This window comes from Quercus robur, chromosome 7 (genome assembly GCF_932294415.1).
Source record: "Quercus robur chromosome 7, dhQueRobu3.1, whole genome shotgun sequence".
Classification (NCBI taxonomy): Eukaryota; Viridiplantae; Streptophyta; class Magnoliopsida; order Fagales; family Fagaceae; genus Quercus; species Quercus robur.
The window spans coordinates 9,903,671-9,929,194 of record NC_065540.1 but is presented as its reverse complement, the minus strand read 5'-3'; the positions used below and the strand labels follow the sequence as shown (position 1 = coordinate 9,929,194).

At 36.9% G+C, this 25,524-nt stretch overlaps 4 protein-coding genes across 4 annotated transcripts; 2 read left to right on the top strand and 2 right to left on the bottom strand.

The window, feature by feature from the left end:
* The first annotated feature begins 6,215 nt into the window (after positions 1-6,215).
* LOC126692131 (putative transcription elongation factor SPT5 homolog 1) lies at positions 6,216-9,219 on the top strand. Its single transcript, XM_050387623.1, has one exon. The coding sequence runs from the start codon at positions 6,269-6,271 to the stop codon at positions 9,140-9,142; it is 2,874 nt and encodes a 957-aa protein (XP_050243580.1). The 5' UTR covers positions 6,216-6,268; the 3' UTR covers positions 9,143-9,219.
* An 838-nt stretch (positions 9,220-10,057) lies between these two features.
* On the bottom strand, positions 10,058-13,369 carry LOC126692130 (cytochrome b-c1 complex subunit 9, mitochondrial). The gene is made up of 3 exons (XM_050387622.1): positions 13,075-13,369; positions 12,292-12,339; positions 10,058-10,333 (listed from the first exon to the last, which is right to left on the bottom strand). Exons 1-3 carry the CDS (start codon positions 13,198-13,200, stop codon positions 10,283-10,285), a joined length of 225 nt encoding a protein of 74 aa, XP_050243579.1. The 5' UTR covers positions 13,201-13,369; the 3' UTR covers positions 10,058-10,282.
* Positions 13,370-17,366: 3,997 nt separating this feature from the next.
* LOC126692127 (protein CIA1) lies at positions 17,367-23,061 on the top strand. The gene is made up of 11 exons (XM_050387620.1): positions 17,367-17,792; positions 17,893-18,039; positions 18,122-18,340; positions 18,444-18,502; positions 18,608-18,673; positions 18,798-18,869; positions 20,007-20,069; positions 20,966-21,035; positions 22,107-22,190; positions 22,464-22,536; positions 22,641-23,061. Exons 1-11 carry the CDS (start codon positions 17,577-17,579, stop codon positions 22,652-22,654), a joined length of 1,083 nt encoding a protein of 360 aa, XP_050243577.1. The 5' UTR covers positions 17,367-17,576; the 3' UTR covers positions 22,655-23,061.
* Positions 22,743-25,042, bottom strand: LOC126692129 (protein BIC1). The gene is made up of 2 exons (XM_050387621.1): positions 24,448-25,042; positions 22,743-23,785 (listed from the first exon to the last, which is right to left on the bottom strand). The coding sequence occupies exons 1-2, from the start codon at positions 24,954-24,956 to the stop codon at positions 23,752-23,754; spliced, it is 543 nt and encodes a 180-aa protein (XP_050243578.1). The 5' UTR covers positions 24,957-25,042; the 3' UTR covers positions 22,743-23,751.
* Positions 25,043-25,524: the final 482 nt, after the last annotated feature.

The window sequence follows — 25,524 nt, the reverse complement described above, 5'->3', positions numbered from 1 at the left end:
CGTCAGTCCATGACCAAAGTTGTTGGGAGTGGTTGATAAAGTTGAAGAATACGGCTCTATTAGGTACAGAGCTATGCATGGGGAAGGTAGTAAAGGCAGCATTTCCCAGATATTTTAGATTTTCTTTCAAGTTTGTCCCTATACCGTTTTTGCCCCTTTTATTGGTGGAGCTTTGGGTCAGCCGAGGACTGCACTGTCCTCGGCTGCTTCTTCGGGCCAATTTATGCTTTACGTTATTGAGCTTTGGACTATAACCTTCTTCGGCTTGGGCCTTAGGGCTCCCCATGAATAAGTGGGCCCAGCCCATAAATTGTTGGACCCCACAATAGCCCCTCAAAACCCTACTGTCCGACCTCCTGGTTGGAGAAGGGGGATTTGGTAACACCGAGCCTTTATTATGGCTCATTTAATTCAGCCCTTGACTGACGCTGGCGACTCTTCACCTGTCCAGGGAATGTACCGGTCTACAAGATGTTCCCCTTGATTTGCGCACGATGCGTTTATGCCGTTTGGTTATCTGAAGCGCGTCTTTAATATCTTCCCTTTACGAGACCTCCCAGATTCAACGGTTTTTGATGGCGTGGGGGAATGAAACGGGCGCATTCATGTTTGCAGACTTCCTTGGAGATCTAAACACATTAAGTACTCTCCTCTTCGTCCCCTATATAAAGAGAAGAAACAAGAATTGTTTCTCCCACAGATGAATTCCTTTAATCCCACCAAAATTTGAAACCCTCAGATTCCTTCCGGAGTTTACTTTTACTCTCTGGTTATTCCCTAACTTGAAATGTACTCACCATAGTAATAAGCAATGAAAAAATCATTCCCCTCCCAGAAACACCATGTTCTAACGAAGCTCGAAATGGCCCGGTCAGGGTAAGGATGGCGGAGACTCAAGACTTGTCTCGCCTTTCTTTTAGCCAAAATCCGAAGCAGGGGCTCGTCACGTCACACTTTCGACGTGACTGAGTCGAGGACACACATCATCAGTACTACCCGCTCTCTCATGAGCATATCTAATATGACACCAGTGTGTTAGGAGTCAGGACTGGGGCAGGGACTAAGTGCCCCTGCTTCTTCCTCTCTTCGTTCACTGGTGCCTCCTTTTGCCTCTCTTTCTTCCTTCTCATCTTTTCCCTAAAGAAGGTTCTTCTCTCAATAGGAGCAATACTAAGGCAGAGATTGGAGAGACTTTGAAGACGAGTTTAAAAGACACCTGACTGTTTGCTTATCTGTATTGCGGATGTTATTGTTGCTTCGGCAGTTTACCTTTTGTATAGGCTTGTTTAAGCCCCTCTTTGTACGTTGTAATAATTTTTCACATTAATAAAAATTGTTGTTATTTTACTTCGCATGTTCTGTTTCTATGTTTTTACAAGTTTACAAGCGCTGCTCGGCACAATAATATAGCATTTGAACCGATGACAACTAAGGCCAAAATACTTGCTAATAAAAAGATGTCACCATAACTTTAATAGAATTATTTGGCACAGCAATGCCTATCTGTGAATAACGATACTTACCCAAAACAATGCCGAGATTAGAACTGGTTGCTCTATGCGGTGTAGGAGGTAATCATCCGAAGACATATCTCTAGCAAGAATGAACAGCCCCCATAGGCTACCGAATAGTGGGGCGTCTCGCCATCATCCTAACACTTTTATCGGCCTTAACATTTTACAGTATTAGAGCCGAGGGCTTTCCCCATCCGAGTAGTGGGCGTCCCAATAGGCTTGAGTCTGAGGACTTCGCAACGCCTGGGTTCTGCCCAGAGCCTAGTTTTGTCATCCAGGTAGTTGGTTTCCCCATAGGCTTGAGTCCGAAGGCTGTAGTTCAGTTTTTCCCTTTCCTTAGGTATTTCGCGAGGTGCCGAGCAGGAGGTTGTCCTCGGCAACGGCTACTCCTCGGCGTGGGCCATTGTCCTTGGGCCCCCATGCAGGACGGGCCTGGGCCGCGAATTCGCTAGGCCCATAAGTCAAGAGGTATTTCTGTAGTCTTTGGTCACGCGGTACTTTTTGGCGTCCCAGTGTTCGAGGTGCACCTTCCCGAGACTCCTTTAATCCCATGGTTGCAGGTGGCGTTGGAGATTGAGCCGGAGCCATTTTGTCTGTAGCGATCCTTGGGACGCTGCGTGAATCAAATGCCACCACTTTACCTTTTTAAATAAATAGGAGAGAAAGTCGCTTCACCTACGCACCCATTCTTCAGTTTCCTCCCAAATCACAACTCCCATATCCAGTGCTATCCCCCCTTTAGGATAACATGTTTGAGGCGAGAATTGGAGAGAAGGAACTATCTCCGCCACAAAGGCGCCGTGTCTTCCTGAGACTCAGAATAGTGAGGTATGGGCAAAGGAAGCATAAATTCAAGAAAATATTCCGCTTCGACAGAGGGGAAAGGGTGTTTTTCCCTCTTTTAGTCAAAATCCGAAGCAGGTTCTGTTCATGCCAGAATTTTGGTGTGTCAGAAGAAAGATTCTCCGCCATCATCGCCTCTGCCCTGTCGCAGGCAAATTTTTGGTGAAGGCTCCTCAACTTCCAGCTCCCTGCACCTTTCCGTCATCGATGTGAGGCTCAAGTTGGGTTTCTTTTGCTGTCTGAGTTATGGGCATGTAAAAGCACTGAGGAAGAATAAGGTCTTGGAACAGTAGCCAACCTCTCCTCTGATCCACTTTCTCGGCTTTATCTTATTCTCTTGTATCTTTCTTTCTTTTTGGTTATGTGGTTAGCTTTAGAAGCCAACCTCTCGTCTGTACTGCCTCTACTGCTTTGTCTTATTCTCTTGTATCTTTCTTTTCAATTATGTAGTGAGCTTTAACATAAGCTGATTCCAGCTTTTCATTGTACGCTGTACTATTTTTTTATTTTAGTAAAAATGGAAATTTATTTACTTGTTTTGAATACTGTTCTTTTGGCAACACCACTTTGTGAATGGGTGTGCTCCATGTGTGTGTTTCTCCTCGGCGATATTTAAAGCAAGAACCCTTGAAACACAATCCAACTAATTCTAATTTACCGACACTACCAAGCATAATAATAACAATTCATAGTAAGTTGAACTTAGGAAACTAACCGAGATAACGGTTGAACGTTCTGTAATAAGTGCAAGAATACTGTCTGAGAACGACATATTCTAAATAATTCATCCGAGGGGGTGACTGAGCATTGAATGACTTCGATTATGCTTTTGGAAACACGTTACTCCATTCCGTACTGGTCCCTTTGGTGTTGAGGATCCGAGGGCAAACTAGAGAATCCATGTAGTTCAGGAATTAACCCAACTGTTAATGGAGAGTTTTCCTCGGGGAGATTCTAAGGTCCACGTAACGTAGTTTTTCCTTTTAAGTAGTTGGTTTCCCCAGAGGCTTGGGTCCGAGGACCATACAAGGCCTTGGTTCTGTCCAAAACTTGTATTCTCTTTGTAAGTAGTTGGTTTCCCCAGAGGCTTGAGTCCGAGGACCATACAAGGTCTTGGTTCTGTCCAAAACTTGTATTCTCTTTGTAAGTAGTTGGTTTCCCCAGAGGCTTGGGTCCGAGGACCATACAAGGCCTTGGTTCTGTCCAAAACTTGTATTCTCTTTGTAAGTAGTTGGTTTCCCCAGAGGCTTGGGTCCGAGGACCATACAAGGCCTTGGTTCTGTCCAAAACTTGTATTCTCTTTGTAAGTAGTTGGTTTCCCCAGAGGCTTGGGTCCGAGAACCATACAAGGCCTTGGTTCTGTCAAAAACTTGTATTCTCTTTGTAAGTAGTTGGTTTTCCCAGAGGCTTGGGTCCGAGGACCATATAAGGCCTTGGTTCTGTCCAAAACTTGTATTCTGTTTCTTAATTTACCTACTTCCTAAAGGTTAGCTCCTCGAATAAGGTGGGGGAAACTAACTTGATGTTTAAAACCTCTAGACTTGCTATGCCACTGGCACTACGAGGCGTAGCCCCTAGTGGGAACTTGTGTCGGAACAACAACAACGTGTAGCCGGTCGTAAAGGCATCCTCGTAGACCCTCGTTCGACAGAAGCTCAACTCCACCGTCGCTTGAGCTAACACGCAAGCCTTTCCCACAGACGGCGCCAATTGTAGGGTCACGTCCCGCGACGAACCGCAGTAGTGTTGGGTTCGCGCATGAATGGGCCCATACAATATCATTTGTAGAGAGTGGGTTCGAAAGGCTAGGCCTTGGCTACACAGCGGTGGGTTTTTGTGGTGCTCACGTGTGATTGAGGTGTTTACACCCTTGGAGTCTTTCTCCTAGAGGTGGACTGGAAGCCCTTCCTTTTTCGCCAGCCTCCTCTCCAGATTACTTAGTTTTTCTTTTATACTAGCCTGCGTTCACTTTCCTTCGTCCAAGACCAAAGTTGTTGGGAGTGGTTGATAAAACTGAAGAATATGGCTCTATTAGGTACAGAGCTATGCATGGGGAAGGTAGTAAGGGCAGCCTTTCCCAGATATTTTAGATTTTCTTTGAAGTTTGTCCCTATACCGTTTTTGCCCCTTTTATTGGTGGAGCTTTGGGTCAGCCGAGGACTGCACTGTCCTCGGCTGCTTCTTCGGGCCAATTTATGCTTTACATTATTGAGCTTTGGACTATAACCTTCTTCGGCTTGGGCCTTAGGGCTCCCCATGAATAAGTGGGCCCGACCCATAAATTGTTGGGCCCCACAACATTAATTAATATTGTGTCCTATGAAACATAAAAATAAAAATTTACATTGTGTGATACAAATATCTACTTGGCACAAGCATTTTATGTACGATGTTAGTTTAATTAAATTAAGACACAAAATTATGATAATGACCAAAATAATTTTTTTGTTGAAAATTTTGAAAATAGAATTTTATTGAAATTAGGATATAATTTTTTTTATACAATATAGAAATTATACTCTATTCTAATTTAAGTGTAGTATATGTGTGTGAAACTTCCTTTTTGAGACTTGAATTCTAGCCCTTGTTGCTCACCCCACAATAACTTTATATTTATAAAATGACTATCACGCCAAGAGTATGAAGCTCCCTCTTGAATTTAAAATTTTTTTAACTTATATTATAGAGTTCCACTTAAAGTTTTTATTTTTATTTTTTATCATAAAATAAACTATTTTTTTTAGGGAATAAAATCAACTATCTTAATAATTCATAAGTCATGAGGAGTACATCAATATATATGATGTTTCTCAAAAAAAAAAAAAAAAATCAACATCAATATATGATATGATATGATATGTCTTTTTTTTTTTAATAGGTATAACCTAAAAAGTAATAAAAACTAATAAACAAATGATCTTTAAACTAAAAGCAATAAACAATACTATAAATTTAATATAATGAATGTCTTTTTATTTATTTATTTTATACAAGATATAAATTTTACTTTAGCTTAATCTAAGTGTATATGTGTGTGAGTCTCCCTCTTGGAGATTTGGAGTCCATTTGGTTGGAGGAGTGGAAAAGTGAGAGGATAGAAAATATTTTAATTTACCTCCTTTTTGTTTGGTTAGGAATGGAAAAGTTGATGGATGAAAAAAATGAGTTTGTATAAATTTACTTACATACCATTCTTAAAAAAAAAAAAAAAAAAAAAAAAAAAAAAAAAAGTGACAAACATGCCCAAAAAAAAAATCACCCAAATTTGTTAAAAAATAAAAATCATATCAAGAAAAAAAAAGAAAGAAAAAGAACAGAAACAAAACAAATCACTATCTCAGGAATTCAAAAGGAAAAAAAATAAAGGAAGAGGCAACGTTTATTTATTCAAAAATATGATTATTCAAGAAAGTCTTAACATTGCCTTGTGACAGTGGACCCTAAAAAGAACATATATGATTTGATTAAACAGATTTAGTTTATTTATTATTTTGAGATCAGATTAAACAGAATTATTAAATTATATAATAAGAATAAACTCTTTAAAAAATATATAATAATACTAAACCCTTAAATAAATAAATAGATAAAAAGAAAAAGAAAAAAAAGGAAACCTGCTAACTTTTTCCGTTTTCTAAGAATAAACCCTTTAAAAAATATATAATAAGACAAAACCCTTAAATAAATAAATAAAAAGAAAAAGAAAAAGGAAACCGACTAACCTTTTCCGTTTACTACTTTACTTGAACCCCAAGCACAATTTCCTATATAAATACGGCCTCTCTCCTCATCTTCACTCACCGACCCAAATAAACTCACTAGCTCCTATTCTATAAAACCTAGGGTTTCACTCTGAAATCCCGGAGTTTTTTCAAAAGAGAGAGAGAGAGAGAGAGAGACATATAGAAGAGATGTCACGCCGTCGTCACAGAGAAGAGTACGAGGAGGAGCAGGAAGAGAGAGCCAAATCGAGCAGGAAGCGCCCCAGATCAGTTTTCATAGACGATGTTGCCGAGGAGGATGATGATGATGATGAAGAAGATGACGAAGACGACGACGATGAAGATTTTGATGGGGGCAGTGGCAAGAAGCAACAGAAGAGGAAGAAGAGCAGCGGCTTTCGATACATAGATGATGAGGCACAGGTCGACACTGACGAGGAAGAAGAAGAAGGTGAGGATGGCGAGGATGACTTCATTGATGGCGGTGCAGATCTTCAAGATGATGGCGATGATGATGACCGTCGAAGAAGAATGTATCGTCGCCCATTACTGCCACGAGAAGATGAAGAACAAGAAGAAGATGTTGAAGCTCTTGAGAAGAGAATCCAAGAGAGATATGCCTTGCGCGAAGAGTATGAAGAAGATGAAGAAGGTGAAGTAGAGCATCAATATTATTTGCCTTCTGTTAAAGACCCGAAGCTGTGGATGGTGAAGTGTGCGATTGGCCATGAACAAGAAGTGGTTGTTTGCTTGATGCAAAAGTGTATTGATAAAGGGTCTGAAGTGAATATTAGGTCTGCTATTGCTCTTGATCATCTCAAAGGTTATGTCTATTTTGAAGCAGACAAAGAAGCCCATGTTAAGGAGGCTTGCAGAGGTTTGCGCAATATATTTGCTTCCCAGAAAGGAATGCCTAAGCTTGTTCCTATCAAAGAGATGACCGATGTTCTTGCGGTTGAAAACAAAGCAAAAGCAATGGATCTTTGTTGGGTCAGAATCAAGAATGGGACATATAAAGGAGATCTTGCAAAGGTGGTGAATGTTGATAATGTGAGGCAAAGAGTTACTGTGAAATTGATTCCAAGGATAGACTTGCAGGCTCTTGCTGTTGGAAACAAATCGGGTTCGAAGGGAAGAGGTGTTGTTGTTCCTCCTCCACGTTTTATGAACATTGATGAGGCTAGAGAACTGAATATTACTGTAAAGCGCGGTCGAGATCCAATGACTGGAGATTATTTTGACAAAATTGATGCCATGATGTTTAAAGATGGTTTCTTGTACAAAAAGGTATCGATGAAATCAATCAGCTCTCAAAATATAAAGCCTACTTTGGACGAAGTTGAAAAGTTTGGTGATATAACAGCCAATTTATCAACTTTGTTTGCAAATAGAAAGAAAGGGCATTTTGTGAAGGGTGATGCGGTTATTGTTGTCAAGGGAGATCTCAAGAACTTGAAAGGATGGGTTGAGAAAGTTGAGGAAGACAATGTTCACATCAGACCAGATATGAAGGGCCTTCCTAAAACTATTTCTGTGAATGAAAAAGAGCTTTGTAAGTGTTTCGAACCTGGGAATCATGTCAAGGTTGTCTCTGGTACAGTGGAAGGTACAACTGGTATGGTTGTTAAGGTAGAGCAACATGTCCTCGTAATTTTGTCTGATACAAATAAGGAACACATTCGTGTATTTGCTGATAATGTTGTGGAAAGCTCTGAGGTAATTACTTCTGGTACTCTCACAAGAATTGGGGACTACGAGATTCATGATCTAGTGCTTCTAAATAATAAGAGCTTTGGTGTAATAATTGGCATAGAAAGTACGGAAGCTTGTCGAGTTCTCATGGGAGTTCCTGACATACATGGTCAGGTTGCTCTTGTGAAATTGAGAGAGATCAAATTCAAGATTGATAAGAAAATCAGTGTGCAAGATCAGAATCAGAATACAGTAGCTACAAAAGATGTTGTGAAGATCGTTTCGGGTCCTTGCAAAGGGAAACAAGGCCCTGTGCAACATATATATGGAGGAGTCTTGTTCATCTATGATCGCCATCACCTTGAGCATGCTGGCTTTATCTGTGCTAAAGCCAATTGTTGTGTTATTGCTGGAGGATCACGTGCCAATGGTGCTAGAAATTATGGTGCTCCACCTCGCAGTAATCCTCAATTGTCAAATAGATTTTCTCGAGGGCATGATGATTTGGTTGGTAAAAGAGTGATGATCCGGCAGCCTCTTTACAAAGGCTGCCATGGGATTGTCAAAGAAGTTACGGGCTCATTAGTTCGGGTTGAATTGGAGTCCCAGACTAAAGTTGTCACAGTTGATCGCAAATTTATCTCTGAAAAAAGGAATGTGGTTGATTATAATTCTACCCCATATCGCGGGAGTGAGACTCCAATGCATCCTTCTCGAACTCCTATGAGGGATAATATTCCTGGAACAACACCAATTCATGATGGCATGAGAACACCTATGCGTGATCGAGCATGGAATCCTTATACACCTATGCGTGATCGAGCATGGAATCCTTATACACCGAGTACTCCACAGTATCAACCAGGAAGCACTCCACAGTATCAACCAGGAAGTCCTTCACATACATATGATAGTAGTTCTTCTCCTTATGTCAATGCTCCTAGCCCTTACTTGCCTTCAACTCCAAATTCAGCTTCCTATCTTCCAAGCACTCCTGGAACTGGTGGTCTGGATACAATGTCTCCTGTTATAGGTGGTGACAATGAAGGACCATATTTCATGCCAGACATACTGGTAAATGTTCGCAGGTTGGGAGAGGAAGAATCTGCTGTTGGAATTGTTCGAGAGGTGCTTATGGATGGGTCTTGTAGGATTGTTCTTGGCGAAAATGGTGAAACCATGACAGCTCTTCCTGATGAAATGGAGGTGGTGGCACCAAAGAAAAACGACAAGGTCAAAATTATGGCTGGTGTGCAACGTGGTACCACTGGGAAGTTGATTGGTGTGGATGGCAGTGACGGAATTGTGAAGGTGGATGACTCTCGTGACGTTAAGATTATAGAATTGGTTCTTTTGGCAAAACTAACATAGCCATGATTTAACTTTTGTACACTGTAAGAATTGATTATTAATTTTGTATAAAGGATTTATGTATGATTCAACTTTTAGCTTAAGTTTTTAATTTTGTTCTTTTATTTGTATTGAAAGAAGTATTTTAATTTTGTTCTTTTTTATTTGTATAGAAAAAAGTATGAAAAAAAAAGTTTAGTTCAAATTTTTTGTTAGGTGAAAAAAAAAAGGGTTGATAAATGGTTAATTTGACCTGTAAGAGACCAAATAATTAGGTCAATGTCAGAGTGAATTTCAGTTAACTCAACAGATAAAATCTTTAGAATAAGAGATAATGGATGCCATAAGATAATATTCTCTTAAAAAAACTAGGCCAATGTCATAAAAATAACAACTTATTTTAGACATAAGTTTTTCATCCTAACACAGTTGACCCGACCAATTTCTTAGGTTTAACTATTGGTCATATTTGAACATTTTGAGATAATTTAGCTAATTTCTTGTTTTGGGATTTCTTTAGTCACTTTAGAATAATCATATTGATAATTTACTGTAAAATTGTGCATAAATAAATAAACCAAACGTCGTTATTTCACATAACTAAACATTCTCCTAGCAATGTGAGTGTTACATACAATTATCCAAATGCCCCCTAGCAACTTTCCCTCATTTAATTGATAAAAAATAATAATAATAATAATAATAATAAAAACTTGTCCCCCCTTCTATTATCATTAAATCAAACACCTGATTTTGTCTTCATTTCGCAATCGGTTTCTGGGATTTTTTTTTTTTTTTTTTTTTTTTTAAATAGTTCAGAGAATACAAAACATTCATATAAATATGGGTTCCACAAATTTTCCTTCATTTTATAGTAAAATCAGCATCATTATCATATCAATCATAAGCAGATCACCTGATAAGAAACTGAGACGGTAAACGGAAAAATACAATGTTCTCATAGAAATCATTGTAGCCATCCAGAATTTATACCAATTCAATATTTCCAAAAAAGCCCAAAACTATGCTTGGAAAAGATGTCTAATGCACACAGGCATATTACACTTATTGCAAACATGCAAATGCTACCTAAGCACATAAATGCTTCAAATTGCCAAAGGTATGGGACTTGAAAAACGCCAAGTAGAGGTATTTAAAAAATCATTCTTCTGCAGGCCTTTGACCCAAAACTGGAATGTCTTCGTAACGTTTCTGCAGCATAACAAGAAATCAAATCAAATATGGAGGTAAAACTAGTAAATACATTCAACAGCAATTAGATGTTGCGTTATAACAGGTTATATTAACTGTCAAGCAGATTTTCTACTAGCACATGCTATTGAATACAAATCAATTGTCAACTGGATATACTACAAATATATTTCCTTCAGTTTCAAATTTATCAATTTGGTAAGGTATTCTAATTCCTAGGTACAGCTGGTTAGATTCTCCACTTAAGAGTTGGCCATGTAGGTTTAAGTGCCTGCTCAAGCTTAATGCATCTGATCTTATTGCTTCACCACATGAAGCCTCCATATTTAAGTTTCAATTATCCACTGATGCACATAAATTCAAGCCAATAGATAACTAATAGCAGGCAGCATTACAATCTAAGACTAGTGAAGTAAACAGAGCATTATACAATACTATAGCTGAGAAATTATAACTACTGCACAAGTGTTTCTGGCCTGCACAGTAGTATAGAACTTCAACTTTGCCAATTAGAGGTATATAATACCATACCCAAACATTAATTTGGCACATGTCAGATGACACCAAAGGTATTTAGGAGCTTGAAAAGGCATTTGAAAGTAGATTATGAGTTTATGACTTGTATTTTATTATGCTTTTGGGAATTAAATAGCTCTAGTCAGACTTCTTATAAATTTTACTTAATTTTAATAGGGGTAATCTTGCAATTTTCTGGTTTATGTACATTGGTTATACTAATGGTCCACTGAATCTTTTTTTTTTTTTTTTTTTTAGTTTAGTTATCTAGTTTGAGCTTCATAGTAGAACCCCTCTTATTAGGGTTTCAAGAAGTCCATATTTTGGGGTAATTACACTTTACCACCATAAACTATATCTCAATTTACAATTTGCAATTAGTACCCTAGTCCCTAGACTTTCAGAATGCACGGTTAGCACCCTAAACTATAATCTGTGTTACACTTTGAAAAAAACCTGATGTGGCAATAATTTATTGGAGGGTACAAATAGTAGGTTTTACACCATATCCTACAAACAATCTAATTTGTTCTTGGGTTACTGTTCACATCCCTAGAGCGGCAACTCAATTTCCCCTTTGTTTCATCCTCAAATCCTATCATTCCTTTTTACCATCAAAATTTTATTTCCTTCTATTTTCCAACCCCTTTCCATCAATAAACCCCTAATCCTAGCCATCCCAAATCCAATAAACCCACTGCCATGTAAATTCCAGCAATCTAAATCTGTCAATTCAACCTTTGTGTTGCTGTCTCACGTCATATCTACTTTATCAAATTTACATCTAAGGAAAATTTTATTTCCTTCTTCCAAGCTTACACTGCACACAAATCTAACAAGTCTAAAACTTAAATCATTTCAATCCATTGCAAATAGAATAAGGGAAACAAAACAATTTGCAAAAACAAGGCCGAAACTGATAGGATATTAAAATTTAAAACCCAATTCAGATTGGCTTGTCAACAAAGATCTAATCATGACCATCCTGATGTACAACCAAGGGCTTGAGTGTCCAAACATTTGCAAGAACCCAACCTAATCAAGACATGCAAAACCTCTGGCCATACAGCAAAAATCAATCATATAATGAGACAAAAAACAGAATGTGAGTGAAATCAATGCAATCAATAAATAAAAGGTTTATGATTCTAGCTTGTACAATGTTCTGTACCTAACAGAAATTTATACAAACTTGTCAGCAGATGGCATTAGCAAGTCCAACTCATTTCAAACACTACAGCTCAACCATAGCAGGTCCAGAAGAAAGGAAAAAAAGCATCATTTCTTAAGCCCACATATCTTCATCTATCGCACAAATAGAATTTTGATATAAAATAGCCAAATAAATATAAAGCTTTTAATGCAGTGTAAAACTCAACAGTGTGTAAGAGCAAGCAAACAAACCAGAAACGTAAATTCTATTATAGTAATAGATAACATACCCCAACATTGTTCATTTCCCAGAGTTTATGAACTCCATAATCCACAGCCTGCACCCAGTTATGAAAATATTAGAAGACTTCTCATATAATTCTTCTTTTAATAACCGACAATACAGAAGCAAATAAAATTTTAGCAATAACATTGAACCGGACACTCTAATTACCCAGTACCCAAAAACTTCAGTATGAGAATCAATGTAACCCAACTCTCTTAAAGCTTCTATTTCAATCCCCACAAATGACCAAAAAATAAAAAATGACCTACATTTCCCAGCACAAAAACCCACATTTTTTATTGGGAAGTTACACGAAAATAATTATCTTATGGATTTGGTATGTACAACTTCTCTCTCATGACGTGTGGATTCTAGAGGGGTGATTGCATATATATTATACATGAGATACTTTCTCGTTATTCACACACGGGTTTCGAACCCATAACCTCACTCCACCTTGCTTTTTACAAGGGGAGAGCTCATTGGCACAAAGTGATACTAAAAATTTTGAATCCGAAAATTACCATAACCTGTCACTACAGCAATCAAAAAATAAATCTCAACTTGACTGTTGGGAAAGATATTAGCTTTCAAAGGTGATATTCAGTAATTTCTTATAGTCCAATCTAATGGGTTTCAAAAAAAAAAAAAATACACAACCATGTTATGGATCTGAACTCAAAGTTAGACCTATCAAAGTCAAAGAATATCATTTTCCTAGTCTTTCCAATCAGATTTTTCAGCAGAAAAAAAATGAAATTGAAATACGAAAATTGAAAAAGCAGACCCTTTCTCCGAAGTAAGCGCCGACGACGACGAAGGTGACGTAAATGGAGTTGCGGCGCATGAGCACCTTGTAAAGCCCTTCGAAGATGCCTCCTCCGGCGGTGCTTCTTCTAGCAGCTGAATCCATGGCGATTTTGGCTTTGCTGGGTCTCTCTTTTGCTCTCGCTTCTGAATCTTTGATCTTGTTCGCTAGGGTTCAGTGAGAGCTCTAGCTCGCTCGGCCTTGATTCGATGAATGAAATGGAGAATTGGGAATTTGGGAGGTTGATTTTGTAATTGTCACAGTCAGCGTTTCTGGTTTGGAGAGAGATGGACCGGTTTATGATGAGAATATTCTTCTGGGCTGGGCTTATTGGGCTTTCTGGTTGTACATTTTGGACTATCATTAACTTTTTATCTCGTTGCGGGTGGGTTTTTTCTCTTTCTTTTTTGATAATCGGAAAATCTTCTATAAAGATAGTTTCTCCCTATTTCTTCTCCCCTCTATAACACCATTCTTTAATAAGGTTTTTTTTTTTTTTTTTCCTCCTCATAGATCGGTCAACGGTTTTATAACAATTTTTGATATATTTATCAAACTATTTGTACTGGATTAGTTTGTTAGTAAAACTATTTGGCCTATGTGGCATTTTGAACTATTTAAAATGGAACTTAATGTTATAATGGTTATTTTGAATTATGAAAAGTATGGTTTATATATATATATATATATATATATATTATGTACATTATTGTTCATATACACGAGCAAGATGAGTATTTGAGATTATGAAAATTGGATAGCTAATTTTGATTGTATCCTTTGTCAAAATTTTAGTTTGAAAACCAAATTAATTCTTGGGTTTATTTATTTACTTATTTATATTGATTACATTAGGTGGGTTTACACAATACACATATTATACATATTTTAAATTATACAAGAAATATTATTAAAACTGTGGATGCCAAACACCAGAAAACATTTTCAAGCCAATTTTCAAGGTTGTTACCAAACACTGAAAAATGAGATAGTTTTCCAGAAAATGCTTTTTGAAAAATGAATCATTTTCCAGAAAACTCTAATGCCGAAACAAACAGAACGAAAGTTAAGAATGGGTTTCCTTTAACTCAATTGTTAAAGTTTTTAATGATTGTATAAGATATCTGAGATTCAATTACTGTCTACACCAAAAACTGATTGGTGTCTTGATATGATAATAAAGAGCTATCATTAAGAGCGAACGTCATAGGTTGAAACTCTCTCTCTCTCTATATATATATTAAGAAGATAGAAGGGAGGACCGATCCATCCTCATCTCTAGTTACTAGGAGGAAACCAATGAGGAAGAAAAGAGATGTTAATGGGCTTATCCTATCTATTATTTTGTTTGGCAATTTAATTTGAATAAATTGAATAGCAAAAGGAAATCAAATTGAATAAATATTCCCTCTCAAGCATCCCTTTCAAAAGTGAAGGGTATTTATTGATGTGGTTAGTTATTTTATTTTATTTTATTTAGGAGGCAAGGGTGATGGGGAGAAAATTTTAACACTACCAACATGGTTGGTTTTCCAAAAAAATGAGGCTCCATACGCTTATTGCATAGGGGAAAGCCAAATCACATTAAGATTGCCTTAACATCTTGATGACAAATGGTTTGATCGACGAGAGGATGTTGTCATAAGAGAAAGGCAAAGAAGGGGTTGAGTAATGATGGATCGTAGTGGTGACGATTCAAGAAAGGTGAATCGAATTGCTTTCTATTTTATTTATGAAGATCCTATTTCTGTAGTTTTAAAATTATTCCTTTATCAAAACAAGTTTTTTTTTTTTTTTTTTTTAACATTAAAATTTTAATTATTATTTTTAAATGAAATTATGTCATTTAAGAAAATTTATTTTTATTAGTTTTTATATCCATAATAAGGGTTAGGTGGTCGATTTTGTGTTCGTGCCTACATTTTGAAGATATTATTAGTCATCGAACTGATGTCCATCAATTTCTTCTCTTTTTCTTTTGATGGTTGAAGCCGATTTCAAATGGTTTGGTCAATATCAGTCATTGGATAAATACCCCTAATCAAAAGTGGGAGAACCACAATTTTTTTTTTAATGAAATAAAGGTGAAATACTACTTTATTATATAAACTCCTAAACACACTTTAGTTTCCAACCTCAATTTATAATTAAAAAAAAAAAAAAAAATCACCTTATGACCTTATCTGCCACAAAACTTGGGGAGAATATATGAAAGAAAATGCCAACGGGGTTGGTTCAGTTAGTAAGGCTCGAATGCTTCGCCCAAAAGACCTAGGTTTGAGTCCTACCGCCAGCAATTCTCCTTGGTAGGCAATCTTAAGTCCAATGTAAGTCTTCTCTGATACTTGCGGTTTGCCTTGGCCCTGGCCCAGGCCTAGATTCAGATCTTCTGGATTTCCTAGGGTATTCTACCAATAGATTTCCTTAAATCTTAACCACTCTTTTATGATTTAAGAGTCTAGATTCTACCATATCATTATTCCACTAATAATACTCTTAAAATAATAAAATAATGTTGCAAACAAAACAATTAAGATTATTGTTAGTGGAATGCTAACATGACAAAATTTAGACTATTAAATCATTAAAGAATGGTTAAGATTTAAGGAAATCTATTTGGTAGAGTACCCTAAGAAATCTAAAGGATCTGAATCCCCCTGGCCCTGGTATAGAGGAATTCAAATCTTATATCACACTTTTTTTGCTTCACTATATACTTCACAAATAAAAACATGCCACATGTCCATTTATTTTATTAAATGTTAAATTTATGCCTTTTATTATTTTAATTTTCTAAAATAAATAACCCATCATATTTAGGAAATTGAAATAATAGAAGATATAAATTTAGCATTTAATAAAATAGATGAACATGTTGCATGTTTTAATTTGTGGAGTATATAGTAGAGTAAGAAGAGTATGATAGAAAATTTGGACTCAGCATGGAGTAGCCTCTCCTCACCTAAACTTATGTTTATGAAAAAAAAAAAAGAAAAAAAAGAAGAAGAAAGAAAATAGTAAAAGAAAGAAGGGAGGGGTTTTGAATAGAAAAAATTGGTCAAAATTGGGAATTAACCCCATTTTCCCAACTATATAGTTAGTAGGCATGGTTTTGAAACTATATTTTTTAATAACATATCGAGTTTCTAAAACTTGATTTAGAGCTTAGAGACTTGGTTTTCATGTTCTGATCAGGTTTGATTTGGCCATTCTCCACATGGCGTCCACCTGGAAATTGAGTCTCTAAGACCTGATTAATAACTAGACAGTTTGAACCTCCAAAGAAAACCAAAAGAAGCAATCAAAAAAACTGATATTAGTCAGACCTGATGGTTAGGACGTGAGACATGGCATGGACTCTTCTTTCGTCGCAAGTGCTCTTCTTTTGCTCCTCACCAGACCTCTCACATGGCATGGAGTCTCTTCTTTTGTTTGTTCTCTGCAAAGTCTTTTTTGGTTCTCATTTGTGAAGTGTGAAGTATGTAGAGTGAAGCACGTGTATTTTGGTGATTGAGTGTATCTTATAAAAGTAAGTGGTTGCTGAGCTAGTGTGACTTGTGAAGTGTACTGTCAACTCAATATTTTCAAATAAAAGTTTGTTCACGTGTTGTCTTCTTTTGTTCGACACTAAGCTGTTTGTTTCCCATCTTCTTTAGCACTTCTCCAGGAGGGAAAACAAAGTTTAGAGGGGACATGTGCAAGCTAAGGGCCTGACTAGCTCCTTGGCACATGACATTGCAACCCCCATTGGTGCATGAGTAAACTTACCAAAAAAAGAAAAAGATTGAGTCTCTAAGACTTCATTTTTAGGTGAACGCCATATAAAAAAAGTGTCACTTCAGACTTGATCAGAAAATGAAAAAGTGTCACTTCACACCTAATCAGAACATAAAAGCCGAGGTTCAAAGACTCGATTTATAGGTCCTAAATCGAGCCTCTTAGACTCGAAATGTTAGTTTGGAATATACTTTCAAAACATGACCTACTAATTATATTGTTTGGCAAACAATGTTAGTTTCCAATTTTAGCCAAAAAAATTTGCCAAACTCAAGTTTGCTAAACTTGACTTCTAAAAACAGCCTAACTTATAAAATAGTTTCACAAAAGTCTAACTTACAAAATAGTTTTAAAAACAGTGTTACACATAATTTTTTTTTCTAAAAAACTATTATTCCGCAAATTTTGCCGGAATACGGGCCCATGAGTAGAAAGGGAAAAAGAAAGCCGCCGCCAACTCAATAAAAAGAACTCAAACATAAGCACGAGTACACCACGCTCCTCCAACCCTAAACTTCCGACGCGTCTCCGCGCGTGCCAAACACCACCACCAAATCAACTCGTCCTTGTCCTCAGCACAGCACCGCACACGAACAAAACAAAACAAAGAAAAACAAATTACCGAAAAACGTTTTCCCCCAAACCCCCAAATCTCAAAAACTTCTTTTTCACGCACTGATCACAGACTCATCACTCAACTCTCCATGGAGTTTCACGAAGGAGCTTGCGAGCTGAAACTACTCCAAACTCTCGATGGCCACACCGACAGAGTATGGAGCCTCGCTTGGAACCCGGCCACCGGCACCGCCGAAACCCCTCTCGTCTTCGCCTCTTGCAGCGGCGACAAAACCGTTCGAATCTGGGAACAAAATCCTTCTCCTTCTTCTTCCTCTTCTTCCTATTCCTCTTGGAACTGCAAGGTTGGTTGTATTTCCTTCTCTCCGTAACCAAACATACCCCCCACGCACACACACAAACACTAACTAACTCTTTTTTATCAAACTCGATAAATTTAATCAGGCAGTTTTAGAAGACACGCACACGAGAACCGTCAGATCTTGCTCCTGGTCTCCATCAGGAAAATTACTAGCCGTTGCTAGCTTCGATGCCACCACTTCAATTTGGGAAAACGTTGGTGGCGATTTCGAATGTGTTTCCACATTAGAGGTAATAATAATAATAATAAAAACTTTGTACATAGGTTGTGAAACTGTGTACATTAACTAGTGTTGTTATTATCAATTTTTAGGGTCATGAAAATGAAGTGAAAAGCGTGTCGTGGAACGCGTCCGGGACGCTGCTCGCCACGTGTGGCCGGGATAAGTCGGTATGGATTTGGGAAGCGCAGCCGGGGAACGAGTTCGAGTGTGTTTCGGTTTTGCAAGGACATTCACAGGATGTTAAGATGGTTCTGTGGCATCCTACATTGGATGTTTTGTTCTCTTGTAGCTATGATAACACTGTTAAGGTAAAATGTTTCTGCTTTTTTTTTTTGTGTCTATGAATTTGCCTATTTTATGAAGAGAATTCAGTTTTTGATTACGTGTCGATTTTTGATCAATAACTTGTAGGTTTGGGCAGACGATGATGATGATTGGCAGTGTGTTCAGACTTTAGGTGAACCTAACAAGTAATCTACATTTGAATCCTTAACCTCTTTGTGTGATGGTGTATTTTTGTCTGAGTGCAAATATATATATGTATGAGTGTTAATGATGTTTTAATGATATGTCAGTGGTCATTCTTCGACGGTTTGGGCACTTTCTTTCAACAAAACCGGAGATAAAATGGTCACATGTAGGTAGGTGAAATAATCGAGATGTGTCTTTTCCTTTTGGTACTCGGTTAATGGCATTGGTGGGAAAATATGTTGTTTAAATTATAGTGGCAAGATGAATTGAAATGGTAATGCGCTATTTTTGCAGTGATGATCTTACTCTAAAGATATGGGAAATGGACAGCACAAGTATGCAATCTGCTGATGGCTATGCTCCTTGGTGAGGACTATGCTACCCTTACATGAATTCGCTTTTTTTTTTTTTGTTGGGGGCGGCAGAATTTGCGTTTGGTGTTGCACATTTAGGAACTTCTACAATACTGTTTGAGATATTCTATTAATGGGAGGGTACAGGGTATGTGTGTATGTATTTCCAACAGTTTGTGGAGGACTTCAGCTCCTTCTATTCCTAAATATAAGAAATATTTGATGGACTTTCTGTTAGCACCAAGCAATGAAGTAGGGACTAGAGAGCATGTGTAAAACCAATTTTCTCTAGGAATTCACTTGTTATATATGAATCTGAATCTCCATCCCTTCCACCTTGTTGCCTTTTGATACTAATATCATGTCTAGGTGAGATTGGATTTATTTTCTTCTCTTGTCTGTGATAGGAAACCTAGTATTTTGAAGCTAGGTTGTTCTGAACTTCACAAACACACAGATGTGCATGGGTGTGACATCCCCCACTCTCCCCTAGGCTGTCCACACACATGCCACTGGGGGGATGAGGGTGTTCCACGATCACTATTATTATGAAGAAATTTGGTGTTTGCTGAATATAATATATTTCTTACAAGTTTATACTTTCAAGAGTAAGAAAATCAATGCTTGTAAAGGAAACAAGAAGGATGTGGCTTATGCTAGACTTATTCTTTTATGTTCTCTTGTATACTTCCTCTGTACTTGAGTTGCATCCCATTAGTGCTTTTATAAATAAATACATTATTTGCTTAAAAGAGAAAAAAAATCTGTAATTATATACATGGTTTGGGATATTAGTGAGTTATTCAGGTTTTCAAGATTTTACTGTGAGGCCTAGAGGGGATGTTTTCATCTGATAATGTTTGTTTCATTTTTTTCCAAAATTATATACAAAAATAGCATAATCAATATTATCTTGATGCTTTTCCATGGGGACGAGTCATCTACTGTGGAACAGAAATTATGCAATGTTGTAATGCTGTTTTCATAATACCTGCTTCATTAACCATATCATACATCACAAAGGAATCAAAGTTAATTTATTTAGTCTGTATTATTTGATAAAGCGGTGCTTATTGCCAAGTCTTTTACACTTTTATATCTGACTGCTTATTTGAACGCTAATACAAGGTTCCTCCTTTTGGGTTTTCAGGAGACATCTCTGCACTATCACAGGTTATCATGATCGAACGATTTTCTCAGTTCATTGGTCAAGGTAGTGACAGTTGAACTTCACTGATAATTGTTTTTCTTATATAAAAAAATGGTAGTGACAGTTGAACTAATTACAAGAAAAAAAATTGTCCCATTTGTGGGTCTATTTACTTCTATTTTTGTAAACTTTCTCAGATTTAATTCCCATCCACTCAACCTTTTAATGTTAAATTAGCATTACAAACGGCTACACAGAAATTGTAAATAGTAAATTGTCTATATACTCTGCCATGATAGTATGGGTGTGACTGCACATGTTTTCTGCTTACTCAACCCCCACCTCACCCACAAAACACATACACAAACACAAGAAAAGGGGAATAAGGAGAGGCTAAGGAAAGCCTTTGTTTCTACTTGCATCATTAAGACATCAAATAGTGTTTATACCATTCCTAAACTCAAATGCTAAACTTGAGGGCCAGTCATATGCTTGGTCTGAAAAGCTCGATTTTTGTGCTGAAGGGTATTAACTTATCACCATCATCCTATCCACCATCACAATTGTTTGGCCTCTTAGAGTTCAAATAGCATATAAGAAAGATTAGATATTATATAATACTCAAGTTAACTTTAGCTAACATTCTTTCATATAAAAGAAGGGGGGGGGGGGGGGGTGAAGGGACTGTTGTATCGACTTAGCCCTCAATTTGGTTTGGTTACATTCATCTTATTCAATCAAAATATGTACAATGCTACATACATACATAAGTACATATATTTGTATGCCCATACATTATGTGTGTGTGTGTGTGTGTGTGTGGAGTGGGGTTTGAGTGAACTTAATACAAGTTGTTCTTTCCTACATGAGGCAGTTGTACTCTTTCCTTTTATTTGTTTATTTTTCAAAAAAAGTTGTCCCACCATGAGTTAATTATATTCTCTTTGTGAATATGACAGTGAAGGTATTATTGCCAGTGGAGCAGCTGATGACGCCATACGATTTTTTGTGGAGGACAAAGATGGTTTGGTATTCAATAATATCCCTTCACCTTTTTCATTACATGCTATTATTTATTGACATTAATACTGACAATGCCGCATTATCATCATTGTTTCTGAAATGGATATAATTAATGGGCATTGATCTCCACTGTCCTGATGCATATTAGCCTCCATGTATGCTGAGGATTATTATTTTTTATATTTTTAGGGGAGAAGATCCTCCAGATTATGTGATCTGAATATTTATTTCCTGCCCCCACTTCATTGGGGGTGTTTATGCCAATGAGCTCAAGCTCAAATTGCATCTCCTTTCCTTGTTAAGAGTAAAGTGGAGGGTGGGTCGTGGGTTCAAGATTCATCAGGTGCTTGTGTAACTTACTAATCAAAAAATTGTTTGGGATGTTTATGTTAGTATCCCTGCAAACATTTTATGATTTCTTGGAGGGTCCATGTATAGAACCCCTTGTGGATGCGTCTGAGACATACATATAATGTGTTTTTAAAAAAAAATAAAAAATCAATAATAGAGATTAGTGTGAATTATTAGAACATGACAAACTGTACCTGCAAGTGATATTCTTATTTAAATTAATTTTCTAGAACGAATTATATGTCCTTTGTAGAGATGAGCAACAGGGAACTTTCTTTGTCAATTTATTTTGTTGGAAGTCATGTCAGTTGGAGGAATGAGTTTAAAATTAATATCTTGATGACGACAATAATGTTTATCCACTTACACTAACACCTGTACAGAGGTTCTCTCATAGGTCTTTTAAAACGGAAGAGTGAAATTTTTATTGACCTTTTATGAAGTTTTTAAGGGGATTTTTGTACTTGAATTGTTTGACCCCTTGTACACTGGGAGTGTACAAGGGTGTTCCATTTTTGATATCAATAAAACTTATTTTTTATCAACAAAAAAAGAGGGGGGGGGGGGGGGGGGAGGGATTTTATTCTAAGTCTTTGAAAGCCAATTTAGCAGATTGTGTAGTGTAACCTTTAGAAATTCTTCGAAATTCTATATACCTGATTTTTTACTTATGGAGTTTGAAACTACCAATTGAGATTATCAACTCTATTGTTGCTTTTATAACAGGTTGATGGACCTTCGTATAAGTTGCTGCTGAAGGAGGAAAAGGCACATGGCATGGATATAAATTCAGTGCAATGGAGCCCTGGGGTAAGATTTCTTACTAGAAAATCTCAAGTGCAACCCTATTCACATGGCCACGCACATAGTTACAAATCTTCTTCGCACATGATAAAATCCAGTGGTTGGATGGGTTATGGGTGCCCAAAATATACTAACAATTTCATTGTTTGTGAACTAAAATGTTTTCTTGATTTTTTGATAGATCAGGTAACCACATCTTGCCATGCTTAAAAGGCGTTTTATTCATCTGTTTACTGTTTTAGTCTCATTTATCTGTGTTGGCATTTTCCTTTATATTAGGAAAAACAACTTTTGGCTTCTGCAAGTGATGATGGTACGGTCAAGATATGGGAACTGGCTTCACTATGTACAGGTCAACATGTCTTGCGAGCATAAAAATGTTCTATTTGTCAATTTACCATGGGCATTTAAAGTCTCATCAATCTGTAATAACATTTTTTTTTGGTCAATCATCAGGAAATGGCTACTAGCTACTGCAAGTGATGATGGTACGATAAAGATATGGAAGCTAGCTTCATGAAACGGCTCCAACTTCTAGTTATTATTTTTTGATACCAATTATGTCTGAATGAGTGATTGTACAAATTCTACATTAATTGAAGTTTTGTGAAATATCAAGATAGTTTATTTAGCCAAGCCTTTTGGCTTAAATGGCATTGGCCCCCTCAGTAAAAGGGGAAGCCAGGTTTCAAACTACAGTCATCTGGGTAGGGAGGGAGTTTACCCTATTGGATAAACCAAGGTAATTATGCCTAATACAAGAAAAGGTTATTTTCTCAAGGAAAATGTGGCTGTAATTACTGTCCAGCAGATTTGCTCTGCTCATTTGAACCATAAGTTGTTTATAAGATAATTTTGTCTCTGGCTTTACATTCTACTCTCTCTCTGTGATTATTAGTTCAAAGCAAGTACTGTGCATGTGGTATTGAGTGCCTATGTATGAAATCTGGTTGTAGCTAGTGAAAGTCACGCCTTGCTAGTAAATCAGTATGCAAGAAATTGCACTACTACTACTTTGCTAAGGGTGTTATTCGTTGCAACATTTGTTTGGGTGTCGAAGTATGAGCCTTAATAAAATAATCTACATTGCTGAGTCAACTACAGAGAGTTGGGCATTAATTTACTGACTAAAATTAGGTTCAGTTAGATACATACCTTAGGGTGCTCTAGCTGATAGTTCTAAATTTCTAATCACTTCTACAACACTCACAAGTCACAACTACTCTTCAATTATCCTGGACCACAGCCCATGCATAGTTTCTGGAGAGGTGAGGGAGGAGGGAAATGGAATTTACAGGCTTTTCCGATCAATGACTGGCGACCAGAAAAGGGAACAGAAAGATAAGCTACAACCAGAAAAGGGAATAGAAAGATAAACCATTGATCTGGCGACTAGAAAAGGGAACAGAAAGATAAGCTACAACCAGAAAAGAGAATAGAAAGATAAGCCTTGAACAGTTCGACTAATTACGATCGATTTGCTAAACATTCAAGATTCAAGATAACCTACTAAAAGAAGGAATGGCGATTGAGAAACGTGTTGCACTCTTCATACTTTTCAAAATCCTCATCCTGAGTTTGGATTTGCAGAATTGAAACTCCTGGATTTATCAAGTAAATCCAATATAAATTTAACCAACACATGATATTTTTTGGAGATTTTGATCAAAGAAAAACAGTTATAATATTATGGAATTGCATATAGAGTAAAGAAAACGTAGATTCTTTTGCTTGATATAAATTTAACAACACAATGATATAACTTTTGGATTTTGCTCAAAGAAAAACACATGATATTCTGAAATTTTATTTCAAATTCACATATTAATAAAATTTAGATCCCTTCATAAATTTCTTCATAAAAAGAAAAAAAAAAAGTCTATCATTTCACACTTGATCTCAAGTCATTTAAACTACAGATTCAAAAAATCCAAATCATTTTCTTTCAAAACGAATATCAAAAAGCTAAAAGAAATCAGAAGTTTCTATTTATTATGGTTTTCCTTTTTTTTTTTTTTTTTTTTATTTACAATAATTTGAAGTCTTATTTATAGAATCACACCTAGACCTAGAGAACAGGAAGAAGAACAAGGAAAATCACCAATATTTTGCTGCAATCTATGAACCTCAAACTCAAAGCCAGGAAACCATTCACATATGTTTTCTTCAATATCAAAAAAGATTAAGATACGTGCATAACTGTGATTGAAAACAATAAAAAAAAAAGAAAAGAAACATCTTACAAAAACAAAAAATTCAACACCTGTTTTCTATTCTTAACCCGCTAGAAGTTGCTCTCCTTCCCTCATCAGCCAAAGCTGCACGAGCTGACATGATTCCATTAGGGACTAAAGAAGCATCAAAAGCAGAACAATCTATCCAATCCTTCAAAAGCTCTTCCTGACCCCATATATCTGGAATCCAAACCTGACCAGCCACCTCAACTCTATGCCTCTTCAGCCTCTCACGTGCACTATCCTCTGGCATGACGATGGCCATAGCGCTCTTCTGTTCTTTGCCAGCATCTACTAGACTCGAAGGCAGGCCTTGCAATGCAGTTTCCTTCTTGTCAAAGTGACTGGTTTTTGAAGATGAGCCTTGTGTAACCTTGTTATCATCACCATCATTATCATAGGAAGGGCTTTCTTGTTCAGTTTCATTGTTATAATAAGGGTGATGGGTTTTCTTGGATTCTAATGGTTGAGAAGGAATATGGCAATGGAATTCAGCTGAGTTTTGGTTATCCATTTTGGTGGGGGGCTTTTTTCTCATGCAATGAGAATGGGAAATGGTTCTTCTTCTTCTTCTTGTTGTTCAACTTTGCTTCTTTCTCTATTGCTAACTTTTAGTTGAAAGATTACATGGGGGATTTATGTGTGGGAATAAAGCAAAGAGAGTGGGTGGGGAGTTATTTTCCACGTCATTCGCAAGTGGTTTCTTTTTGTATGGTAAGTGACAAGTGTACGTGTCTTGTTTGAGAATGGATTCCAATTTGTGTGGTAGTTCAAATATGATATATAATGCAAAAAGGAAAAAGGAAAATGAGAGGTTTCATGGAAATGGGGGTGATTCCTTGGATGGATATTTGGAGGATTGTGAAGTTGATGTTGATTTTGGGGCAAATTGTCTGATTTTTGGGTTTGAACCAATAGGGTTGCAGGTTTCGATTTGAGGGGGAGATTATTGAAACCAAAAGAAAATAATATGGAATTCTGTTTTTATTTAATGAGATTGAGACTGGATTGGGAGGTCTAAGAGATATTTCGATGTACACCTAACACACACCTTACACTATTTATTTTAGTTTGGGACTCATCAGAAACTACCACCCTTTATCCTT